Source organism: Lagenorhynchus albirostris, chromosome 13, assembly GCF_949774975.1.
Source record: "Lagenorhynchus albirostris chromosome 13, mLagAlb1.1, whole genome shotgun sequence".
Classification (NCBI taxonomy): Eukaryota; Metazoa; Chordata; class Mammalia; order Artiodactyla; family Delphinidae; genus Lagenorhynchus; species Lagenorhynchus albirostris.
The window spans coordinates 13,802,920-13,815,767 of record NC_083107.1 but is presented as its reverse complement, the minus strand read 5'-3'; the positions used below and the strand labels follow the sequence as shown (position 1 = coordinate 13,815,767).

Sequence of the window (12,848 nt, the reverse complement as noted above, 5' to 3'; positions counted from 1 at the left end):
CCATATACTGTATATGCGTCAAGTATCTTAGACTACAAGGATGGGAGAGAGGTTTGCTGTTTATTTTCTGTTTAAATGAACATTGTTTAAAAATGTATGATCACTAATTTTCAGGAATAAGATAAGGTACGTAGATTGTTCAGGAAGAGTTGAGGTGCTGTTCTACCAAATAGCAGTCTTATTGATTAGAGAGAGAGAAAAAAAATGTGTGTATGTATCTGATGTCCTCGGGATACTTACATTTATTTGATTAGAGTTGGCATTCAATTTTTTTAAAAAATTCTAATAATGTTGCTATTTCCTGTCAATTTAGCCCAACATATCCCAGCTTTGGAAGGATACATTTTATTCTTTCAAACTAATTTAATGAAATGAGCAAAAAGAAATTGTTTCAAATATGCTGGTACTTAAATACATCTTTCAATCAAATGCTCAGTAAGAATTTATTGAGAGCCTACTATATGCCAGGCACCATTCTATAGGCACTTGTTTTACAGCGGTGAAGGACAGCCTGGCATAAAGATGATATTCAATAAAGGTAGACTTCAACGTTCCTTTATTCATGTTTTTAACTCCCTTCCCCCGACTCCGCCCAGGTTACTTTTCCTTAGTGCCCTCTTGCTCTGAAGTTTTTAGATCCAATTCGGCTGCCGTAAGGCAAGGCGGCAAGATGGCGGCCTCCGCTTTTGCGTGTACTGTGAGAGCAGCCTCAGGTCAGTGGGCGGCGAGGAGCTCGATTCACGCCTTCACAGAAGGGGGGACTGGCGCGGGATGGAGTGGGCGTTTAGCGTGGAGGTTAACAGGAAAAAAAAAAAAACAAAGAAAGGAGGGGGATCGTTATATGAGGCCAGAGGTTTGTTCCGAATTTTCTCCGGGGCGGCCTGTCTTCGGCCGCCAGCACCGGAGATCTCCGAGATTCTTGGACCCTCGCGAACCGGGGTGTCCCGCAGTTTTGGCTTCCTTACCGGTTCCTAGCCATTCCGCCTTCCCTAGAAAACAAACCAGAAGGGCGCGGGTGGGGGGCGAGAAAGACAGAAAAGTCCCACCGAGGCTAGGATCCGCCACTCACGAGCTTTGACCTTGAAAAGTTATTTAATATCTCTGAACTTCAGATTCTGCGGCTCTAAAATAGGGATAACACTATCCACCTGAGGACTAAATGAGCTCGAGCACGTAAAGCGCCGCGTGTAGTACCCGGCGTATGGTAAGCGTGGCTGTATGAAATGCACACAACGTGCAGGGAGTGCGGCTGCTTGCTTCACTCAGTGGCGGCCCTAGGGCAGCCTTAAGGACTTCTTGACAGAGAGAGATGACGGAAGTGAAGGGTTGCCTTCACTGTAGGGACTCTTGCAAAAGTTAAAGATCGTTCAAATAAGTTACGGTGATCGGTAAATTACGTTCACACAAAATAGGATAAAATTCTGTGGAACAAGACTAGAAAGAAAAAAGTGTAAAGTTTCCAACTGTTACAGAAGAGCTGGTTTATGTGGGGTATTTTTCAATTGTGAAATATATAAAGAAAAATGTATATAGCATACATGACTACCTTAACAAATAACTCTGGCAAACATGGGGTATAACTAACACCCAGGCCAGGACAGAACAGTACCAGGAGCCTTCACCTCTGTGTGCCTCTTCAACCAAAATTGCCCGTTTCCACCAAACATAAAACACTGCCCTCACTTTTATTATTACCTTGTCTTTTATTCTGTAATAGTTTTACGATCTATATGTGCATCTCTAAGCAATATATTGTTCAGTTTTGCCTGTTTTTTTACATTCCATGAACGGAATCACATAGTATGTACTCTTGTGTCTTCTTTTTCTTTGTGAAATTCATTCATTTTACAAGTAGCTGTCATGCTTTCTCATTGCTATAGAATGGTCTCTTATGGGACTACCCTACAATTCTGCATTTTACTATTGATGGGCATTTGGGTGTTCCCACTTTGGGGCGGTTAGGTACAAAGCTGATTGGCCTTGTGTCATGGTGCATGAGTGCCAGAGTTTCTCTATGGGGTGTGTGTGTGTGTTTATACATATAAAACTAGCTGTGGAATTGCTGAATCAGGGAATATGTATATATTCTGTATTGCCTGATGCTGCCAAAGTGATGTGCTTATTTAAAGTCACCCAGCACGGGCTTCCCTGGTGGCGCAGTGGTTGAGAGTCCGCCTGCCGATGCAGGGGACACGGGTTCGTGCCCCGGTCCGGGAAGATCCCACATGTCGCGGAGCGGCTGGGCCCGTGAGCCATGGCCGCTGAGCCTGCGCGTCCGGAGCCTGTGCTCCGCAACGGGAGAGGCCACGGCAGTGAGAGGCCCGCGTACCGCAAAAAAAAAAAAAAAAAAAAAAAAAAAGTCACCCATCACTGTATGCGCCACATCCTCATCAACAGTTGGTATTGTTAGACCTGTACATTTTTTCTATCTGGTGAGTATTTAGTAGTGTCTCGTTGTGGTTTGAGTAGCATTTCCCTGATAAGTAATGAGCCTGAATACCTTTCTACATGTGTGTTAACCATTTGAATTTCTTTTGTGAAATACTCAAATATTTTGCCCATTTTTCTATTGAATTGTCTTACTGATTTATAGTAGTTCTTTATGTGTGTTGGATGTGTGTCTTTTCTCATTTAAATGTGTTTCCAATATATTCTCCCACTCTGGCTTGCCTTTTTAGTTTGTTTAACGTATCTTTTGATGAAAAGTTCTTATTTTCATCAATTTGGATTTATTGTCCTTGTTTTTTAACAATTGATGATGTAGGCGGGTATTAACTCACTATGGTATTTAGATTCCATTGAAAACATTTAAAAGAGTGGTGCGACAGCTTATTTTTAAATGTCAGTTTTAGAAATATACTGGAAATTATATCCTTTTTAAACTATTTAAAATTTTAGATACTGAAATTTTGTGAAAGGGTACATAATTTTTCAAAATTCATTTAGAGAATATGGGATCAAAAAAAAACCTTGAAGACCACTAGTTTAGACACTGTCACACTCACCTCCCCCTACCCCCACGTTCCTTTGATTCCTGCCACAGGGGTATATTTGTAATTCCCCAAACGTACTACGTACCACATATTCCATTTTTGGCCTCCTGTTTCCACTACCTCCTCTCTTACTCCTTCGAAACTGGTTTTGTGTCACCTCCTTCATGAAAACATCAGTGTTCTCCATACAAGAGGGTGTTTAAGAGAAAGCCTGTCTGTACTAAAATTCCCAAAGAGGGCAGAAGACTGAAGGAGCAGTTAAACACTGCCCTTGATTTGTGAGCTGCCCTTGGTTAACACAGTCTAAGACGGACTTTGGTTTTTACAAGCTAAATCACAGTGTTGGTCCAGGAGACGGTATGGTGGCTAAAGCCCCCCAAGTCATTTTCCCAGAAACTGCTCTCAAGCCAGTCACCCTTCCTGTTGTTCCAGGAACCATTTTTTTCTAACCTCAGTTGGTTTATCCCTGGTTTCATTTTGTTAATTTTGGTCTGTTTTTCCTTTTACTGAGATCACTTTGAGTCTAGACAGTCTATCTTTTCACAAATATGTTGATAAGCCATGGTTCCCAGCTTGTTTTTTATGCAGATTTGCTAAACATGCCTTGTACAGCTTCAGGACCTTCATATAAATTGGGGAAAAATAAGAGTCAATTAGGAAGCCAGGAAGACACTTCCACCAGGAGAACAGCAATCAACTAATTTGAGTACAGTTTCCAATCAGCTTGGAATTTACCTAATTTATTGTCCTGCCCACATTTCTATATTTATTTAGAATATAAGAAACCTTTTCACATGCCTTCCTAAAGTCAGGATACACTGTCTAGATATTCTCATGATTTCTCAGGCTGGTGACTACATCAAAAAGTGAAATGAAGTTCTTTTCAAGTAACAGTTCACTCCCGGTTGACGAGAAAAAAAAATTTTTTTCTGTGCATTTCTATTTATCCATTCTAACATTTTTTTTTCCTACAGATAAGCCTGTAGTTTGCCCAGTTATTTCTGGACTCCCATCTGCTCACCTCCTTCAGGGGCAGTTTCCAAGAACTTCTGAGAGTTTTGTTGTGTTTTTTAATTGAGATATATCAAGCTCCGGTGGTCTGTGAAAATTGGGACATTTTGTTGTCTACAATCCTCCTATTCACTTAATCTTTCAAAGTTTACCTCCTGGCTTGTAATCATGTCTGCAAATAGTTTCAGTTCTTTGAGATATAAATTATTTATACTTGGAGATTTGAAGGGATTGAACCTGGGCCACGTCAGTGGAAGCCCAGAATCCTACCCACTAGGTCACCAGGTGACTGGAAATTGTTATCTCTGATGGAGAAGAGAAAGGCAAAATAAGGGTTTAAGTATTCCATCTTCCTTCTGCCACCTATTAACATTATACCATCTTTGTTAAGCATTCCTCAGCTCTTTTCTGTTGTCTGCTTTTAGCATTTATTAAATGTTTTCTCTATGCCACGCATTCTTCCCAGTACTTTACATATTTTATCTTATTTAATTCTCATTACCTGCCCATGGTTGACCTCATTTATTTTTTTCAATAAATTTATTTATTTAGTTATTTTTGGCTGCGTTGGGTCTTCATTGCTGCATGCAGGCTTTCTTTAGTTGCGGCAAGCGGAAGCTACTCTTTGTTGTGGTGCGTGGGCTCTAGGCATGCAGGCTTCAGTAGTTGTGGTGCATGGGCTTAGTAGTTGTGGCTTGCGGGCTCTAGAGCACAGGCTCAGTAGTTGTGGTGCACAGGCTTAGTTGCTCCGCGGCATGTGGGATCTTCCCGGACAAGGGCTCGAACTTATGTTCCCTGCCTTGGCAGGTGGATTCTTAACCACTGTGCCACCAGGAAAGCCCATAATTAACCTCATTTAAATTTGAGGAAACTGAAGCACAGAAAGGTTAACTAACTGGCCCATTGGCACACAGCTAGTAAGTAGTAGAGCAAGAATATGAACCCAGTCTGCCTCAAACACTGGCATTTCACTTCTCTACACTGCCCCTCATTTGTCATGTGAAATCAGTGCAGTGGACAATAAGAAAGTGGTTCCAAGCCCTCACTTAGTATCAGACTCACCTGTGGAGCTTTTTTTTAAATAAATAAATTTAGTATTTATTTATTTATTTATGGCTGCGTTGATGCGTGTGGGCTTTCTCTAGTTGCGGTGAGTGGGGGCTACTCTTCGTTGCTGTGCGCGGGCTTCTGATTGTGGTGGTTTCTCTTGTTGCGGAGCACAGGCTCTAGGTGCGCAGGCTTCAGTAGTTGTGGCTCGCAGGCTTAGCTGCTCCACAACATGTGGGATCTTCCCGGACCAGGGCTCGAACCCGTGTCCCCTGCATTGGCAGGCGAATTCTCAACCGCTGCGCCACCAGGGAAGTCCTGTGGAGCTTTTTTTTAACCAACTATTGAGGTATAATTTACATACCATGAAATTACCTGTTTTGTACATACAGGTTTTTTTTTAATTTATTTTGTTTTTGGCTGCGTTGGGTCTTCGTTGCTGTGTGCGGGCTTTCTTAGTTGCAGGGAGCAGGGGCTACTCTTCTTTGCAGTGCCCGGGCTTCTCATTGCAGTGGCTTCTCTTGTTGCGGAGCACGGGCTCTAGGCATGTGGGCTCAGTAGTTGTGGCGCACAGGCTTAGTTGCTCCGTGGCATGTGGGATCTTCCCAGACCAGGGTTCGAACTCGTGTCCCCTGCACTGGCAGGCGGATTCCCAAGTACTGCGCCACCAGGGAGGCTCTGTGTGTACAGTTTGATGTAGTGAGTTGTGCAACTATTACCACAATCCTCTTTTCAGACATTTCCATCATCCTGTGGAGTTTTATCAACGTGCACATTCTTTTTTTATTATTACTTTTAAAATTTTTATTGGAGTATAGTTGATTTACAATGTTGTGTTATTTTCTGCTGTACAGCAAAGTGAATCAGTTATACATATACATATATACACGCTGTTTTAGATTCTTTTCCCATATAGGTTTTTACAGAATATTGAGTAGAGCTCCCTGTGCTATGCAGTAGGCTCTTGTTGATTATTTATATATAGTAGTGTGTATATGTCAATCCCAATCTCCCAGTTTATCCCTCCCCCCCTTCCCCCCGATAACCATAGATTGTTTTCTATATCTGTGACTCTGTTTCTGTTAACATGCACATTCTTTTTTTTTTTTTTTTTGCTATACGCGGGCCTCTCACTGTTGTGGCCTCTCCCGTTGTGGAGCACAGGCTTAGCGGCCATGGCTCACAGGCCCAGCCACTCCGCGGCATATGGGATCTTCCCGGACCGGGGCATGAACCCGTTTTCCCCTGCATCGGCAGGCGGACTCTCAACCACTGCGCCACCAGGGAAGCCCAACATGCACATTCTTGAATCCCACACTAGCCTCACTCAGAATTTACAAGTGGAGTCAGAGCTCTGTGAGTGATTCTGCTTTGCAGCCGTGGACTCTGAATCTGGTGATAGTGTGAAGGATTGATAAAGAGGACTGCGTTCAGTCCACACATCTAGGCCTTCCATGATCTGCCTTCTGAGCTGCCCACCTTGTTACCCACTACTCCCCAGGCATCTCCGATAGTCAGGCAAACAGTGCTCAGCCTCTGTGGCAGGTCCAGTCCCTGCTCCCGACATGGATTTGTTTCGGCTTCCTTGCCTTTGCGTACGTTGTTCATGCTACCTGGACTCTGTGCCTCCTCTCATGGCCTGTTCATTTTCTAGAGGGAAGCTCAAGTACCTCTTCTGTTTTCTTTATGAATCCTCCTCCTGCCACCTGCAGTCTCTCTGTGGAGCCGAGGAGCTGTTGTGTTTCTGCCTTGCCGTTCCGTACGCGCAGGAGTTCTGTGTATTCACAGTGTAAGGTCTGGTGGTGGGAATTAACATTGCATGTCTTTTGTCCCCTACTGTTGAATGTAGAGCTAGGACACATCAGACTGGACTGTGATGATGGTTGCACAACTCTCTAAATTTACTAAAAAGCATTGAATTGTACATAAATGGGTAATTTTGTGATGTGTAAGCTATACCTCAATAAGGATAAAAAGCTCCACACGTGAGTCTGATGCTCAGGACCCATTAATTACGTACAATACTTGGTCACTTAGGTACATTACTTCGTTTTAAATATCTGGATGCATGATTTTGTTTTTGTTTTGGCCACGCCCCGCAGCTTGCAGGATCTTAATTTCCCGACCAGGGATCAAACCCAGGCCCCGGCTGGGAAAGCGCCAAGTTCTAACCACTGGACTGCCAGGGAATTCCCTGCACATGTATTTTGGAGTGTCATATTAAGTATATATGCTTCTCTCTCTCTCCCCAGGAATCTTACGGCCCCTGAGTATTTTGGCATCTTCAGCCTATCGAAACTGCTCCAAGAATGCCTGTCTTAGTTCTGCACTGTCTTCCCGACATTTCAGTCATATTCAGACACTGGTTGTGTCCTCTGCTCCCAGACTGATCACATCTGTCAGAAACCTGACATGTGGGCAGACTGCCACAGTCCTCAATAGGTTGAGTATATTTCAGTAAACATGATGCTTGGACAAAAATTCTAAAATCTTCATGCCTACAACATCTTAGAAGTAGATGATATTCTTTGCCGGTTTATTATATAGACTTTGCCTGAAGGATGGGAGAATATACATGCCAGCATCAGGGATGACTACACAGGGCCCACTTCTGATGTTCTAAGATGTGGTTTCCTGGGTGGAAGCTGTCAGCCGAAGTGGGAGGGTGAACAAGATGCTCAACTTACAAGGCTCGGCTGCGTGTGGCGCTTATTCAGTCAGCAGATACTTAGTTAAGCACTCCTGGGTGCCCAGCACCATACTGGGCAAAAACGATACGAAGCTAAAAATAAGTTAAAGTCCTCAAGGAGTTTATAATCTAGTGGCAGATGGATAAGGAATCAGGTGATTAAAATACAGCAGAATAAATTCTCTCCCAGGGATTGAGGGGGTAGATTATGGAGGACTTGCAAATTGATGAGAGTTGCCATTCTTACGTGTAGTGTCACGGATCATCTGGAGTAACAATGGTTATTGAAAGTGAGCTCTATTCCAGTGGAGCTGCTGCTTTCATTTCTAAGTACAGAAGTGGATTTTATCCTTTAATGTCTTATTGCTGAGTTAAAAAATTTTCAATATATTTTAGAGTGGTCCCCTTGCTCCCAAACGTCCTGAAGCCACCAGTCAGAACTGTAACATACTACAGTTCAAGAAAAGGCAAGAGAAAGACTGTGAAAGCTGCCATCTATAGGTTTCTTCGACTTCATTCTGGCCTGTGGCTAAGGAGAAAGGTGAGTCTTCACACGGTTACTTGCTTAGAAAAGGAGCGTGAGGTTAGATTAAACTGAAGCAGAAGTCAGCCTGTTCCTTGACACATCTTCCCCCCATCCTACCAGCAGCTTTTACAGTGCTGTGCTTAAGTCCCGGCTTGGCAGGCATCTCTCATGTCAGTGAATACATGTAAAGAAAACATTTTTAACTATTCATATAACAAAATATTATTCACAATGGCGAAAGTCTTCACTGCAGGACAGGTTCATCCCAGGTCTCTTACATGTCTGTCTTGTCTGATGATTACCGGAATCCCTTTGAAGCCCCCGATATGTAAATAACCTGTGGGGAGGCTCTGTTTAAGCCCAGAGCGTTAAAACAGCGGAGCGGACTTCAGCAAGGACTTAGTCCCGTGGTGTAGATGTGGGACCGAATAGCTTCCAGCCTACCTTGGATTGGGTTCTCCAGGTGGCTTACTCTTTATGGCGGGACATTAACCCCTCATATACTTGTTTTAAATTTGACTTTGTAAGTTTTTCTCTTGGTGTGTATGATTGGTGATCGTATCAGACAGAACTCCAATATTTATTCTGGCCGGGGACCATGGCCTCTAGAGGGGGACTCTGACAGAGTATTCCTACTCTGTCTTCTCCCACAGCAGCAGGTCTTTTCCATTCATGTCCTTATTATTCATGGAAACAGAGTAGGTGATAATTAGGAAGCAGCTGAAGACCAGAGTTTTGCAAAACACCTTTGAGTTTTGATAATTTCAAATCCTAATTCCCTTTTACTACTTGGGAGAGTTAACAAACAAATAATTCTTTAAAGATTAAAATTTGTTTCCCTGTGAAAATACGATAATTGGTAGCATTTTCTCACTATTTGAAAGGTACTCTGTTATAAACAGTCCTAAATTTGTAGACAAATAAGTTAATTGGAACTCTCAGCTCACTTCTCCATTGGAACAATACTGTGGTCGTTTCCTACACTAGTCAGTAGAAGCTCATGTAATCCATAAGTAGCTGAACTAAGTAATTCAGCATATAGTTATGAATTTTGGACCATTGGAAACATTTCCTCCCCTTTGTTATACTAACTATTTCCAGGTCCTCATCTGGCCCTAGATAAAATAAAATGGGTGGTTTTCCTTGCCTTCCTTTCCACATCCCTTTTACTGGGCCCTGAAACCCTCACACTGTTATAAATGACCTGATCGAATTCTCCAGTCATAATACCTAGTCCCTGCTCAAGGCCCCCAAAAGTATTCCATGTGCAGAATGGCCTGCTTTATCAAAATCTAATTTTAAGAAGAAAACAAAAATCTGGGTGGGTTAATTTACACTAATGTATAAAAACAGAAAGTATTTTCTGCAGCACAGTTTCATCCAGGTGTCCCTAATTTTTATTGCTTATTCCCTCCTTCCATTTCTGAACTTGCAGATTGTCCAAAAAGTCTCAAGCATTTTCTCAGTGGTTACATTCCACAGAATAATCTTCAAAGGAGATATTCTGCTGTTGATGGGCAGGACAGCAAACTAGCTGTTTGTATGTCAGAGATCCACAGGGACCCAGACTGGCTTGCAAACTAGAAAATTGTTACACAAATATGGGGATTTTTCTTTGACTCTTTCAACTTAGAATTGTAAGTAATGAGAAGTAACCATCTAATCTCTGGCATTTTACAGCCAGAACTCTGAAATGACCCTTCCTTATTTCTAAGCATCACTGTACTATAGAAGTTGCTGGTCACAGTGATGACACTAAGTCATGTCAGAAACCCCAAGGCACCTTCTCAGCAAAGAGCTGTGGTTTTGTTCAGTTAGTGTGCTACCCTAAAGAGCCCTTGGTTTGAAAGGACCCAAATGCTTTTACCAATAGCTGCGTTTCTAGTCTCACCTCTCCTATAAATTACTGTAGCCAAGCATTAACCTGGGTGGCAACTAAGGTCTCTTCTAGTTTAAACAGGCTATGATTGGGAATTCCCTGGTGGTCCAGTGGTTAGGACTCCACGCTTTCACTGCTGAGGACCTGGGTTCAATCCCTCGTTGGGGAACTAAGATCCCACAAGCTGTGCAGAACGGCCAAAAGAAAAAAAATAAAACAGGCTATGATTATAGTTTTATATTCGATCTAATTATCTATTTCTTCAAAAATTAATTCTTCAAAATTAATAATGCATGGATTATTCCTTCACCACTCCCAATAATAGTTTTCCTGCAGTCATTATTCCTTAGAAAAGTACTTACTGTAGAAACTGGTCCCCCCAGTGTGTGAAAAGAATAAATGACACAGTATACTTGAGAACTCTGCTTCTCAGCCTTTGTCATACTTAGGCCCCCTTAAATGAACATAAGTGTCACCAACTAGCCAGTACTCCCTTCATCATCCTCCACTTTAGGAAGATAGCAGTGTAGTGGTTAAGAGCTCTTATTAATTCTCTGACCTCAGTGTGCTGCTTAACTGCTCTAATTGTTTCTCTTTTATCTGTAAAATGAGAATAATAGTATGCTATTGTTGAAGATTGTTGAAGAGATAATGAGGTAATGCATATAAATTTAGCTGTTACAATTATATATCATTACCCTGTGCTTCACCAGCACAACGATTTATTTAGCTTTATTTGCTGTGGCTTTAAATAATCTTTTTAAAACTCTTAAATTATTAACATTCCTTTTTCAAACTACACACGATTTCTCTGTCTACCCCCACACTGAGAATCACATTTTTCTGAAAAACGTACCAGCCCCTATGAAAGTTTAGCCTTTGTTTCCAGCGAGCCTATGAACCATGAGTGGTTAACATAGCTGTTGTTTCCTATATAATATAATGTTTTAAATTGTCTTTGTAATATTATCTAACAGGCTGGTTATAAGAAAAAATTATGGAAGAAGACGGTTGCAAGAAAAAGACGCTTGAGGGAATTTGTCTTCTGCAATAAAACCCAAAGTAAGCTCTTAGATAAAATGACAACATCTTTCTGGAAGAGGCGAAACTGGTATGCTGATGACCTTTATCAGAAGTATCATGACCGAACAAACTTGAGAGTATAGATCAGAAGTTTTATGATTTCCCAGTTATTGAATGTGTATCTTTGTGTATATGATGTCTTTGCAAAGATGAAATAGTATAAGACATGATGTAAGTTGTACCAACTGATATGGAAACATGTAGTACCAACATTAAACTTACCAATGTTTTAAAACTTAATGGATTAAACATTCCCAGATTTGTTCAGAGAACTAGAAATTTTAAATTCTGATTATTTTTAACAAATGGTAATGGCTTAAACAGTCGTTCCAATTAGGCTTATTTAGTTGCAAGGAATCTCCAGTTAGGACAAACGTAAGAAGACTGTAAAGCTAACAAGTTAGCTCAAGCAGTGTGACATTATTAAGGATATGTGCCTGGGAACGCAGGAACACCTCACACCCCCATCTCCCACCCAGAACTAACCCCCAGGCCTCAGGAAGAGCAGAAATTACATGGTGATGCTGGATCTGAGGCACCTCCAGGGGCCTCAGCAGCAGAGGTGGTGGATCTTTAGGCTTGGGGTCTGCCATGCACGGGGCTCAGTTCTCTTTACATCACTGGCTCCATTCTCTTTCCTCACCAACTTCTCTGATTCACGGCTTTTGTTTACCCTTAGTGTCTGCTTCCCATAATAACGCTAGCATGCACCTTTGAGGTACTTTTCTACATCGTGACCCTCAGCTCCTATCTCCAGTCTCTAAGAAACTGCAAAGAGACTCTAACTGGGTCAGTTTGTCCTTTTACACCAGGTCTCATCAGGGGTCACTGACCAGTGTGGGGACTGGCTGTTCTGAGGTCAGGAGCCCACCCTGGCCCATTTGATTGGGCTAGCAGGTCCACGTGGAGCAAAAAATAGTTATGTGAGCAGTTTTCTCTCAGAGGTGGGCCTGGGGTGCTAACACGTCTGGTCTACTAGGCTCACTGCATTCATAGCAGTTCTCACTTAGTTTATTGGAACAGGATTTTCATTGAGAGAAGAGTAAATGAAATAGCCTTTCAGTGTGCCCATTCGTGAAGCTAAAGAGGCTGTATAAGTGGAGACAAAAACTTTTTAACCAAGAATTAAAAGATACTATATTTTATAAAAGTTCATTTATCCACTTGAGATTTCATACTTTTAATTGTGAGGGTAAACTTTTTCCAAAATTTTCCAAAGACACATTGTAGAATCTAAAGGGGAAAAGTAATCTCAGTCATGTTTAGGAACGATGCAGAAGTTAAGCATTGCTCACATGAAGAGGGTCAGGTAAGCGGCGCTGAGGAAAATTCAGCTTTTCAGGATGCTTACAGTCTAGGGCAGTGGTTCTCCGCTGTCCCGTCAGAATCTCTGGGAAGCATTTTCAAAGAGCAGAGCATTTTGACGGGTTGAAAAACCATTATTAAATACAATTATGCCTCAATTACTGCTTCAGATCCTTTAATATAATAGTTGGTGATGATAAGATGCCGTTCCTCTATTAACAGATTAAGAAAAAGATAACCAAATTGGAATTCTGTGGCATGTCAGACTAGGATTATTGGAGGAACTCCTTGAAACCAGTGTGTGTTCACTAAAAG

At 41.9% G+C, this 12,848-nt stretch overlaps 1 protein-coding gene across 1 annotated transcript; it reads left to right on the top strand.

Annotated features, from left to right (window-relative positions):
• The first annotated feature begins 633 nt into the window (after positions 1 to 633).
• MRPL35 (mitochondrial ribosomal protein L35) lies at positions 634 to 11,468 on the top strand. Its single transcript, XM_060170150.1, has 4 exons — positions 634 to 713; positions 7,304 to 7,493; positions 8,137 to 8,281; positions 11,123 to 11,468. Exons 1-4 carry the CDS (start codon positions 671 to 673, stop codon positions 11,309 to 11,311), a joined length of 567 nt encoding a protein of 188 aa, XP_060026133.1. The 5' UTR covers positions 634 to 670; the 3' UTR covers positions 11,312 to 11,468.
• Positions 11,469 to 12,848: the final 1,380 nt, after the last annotated feature.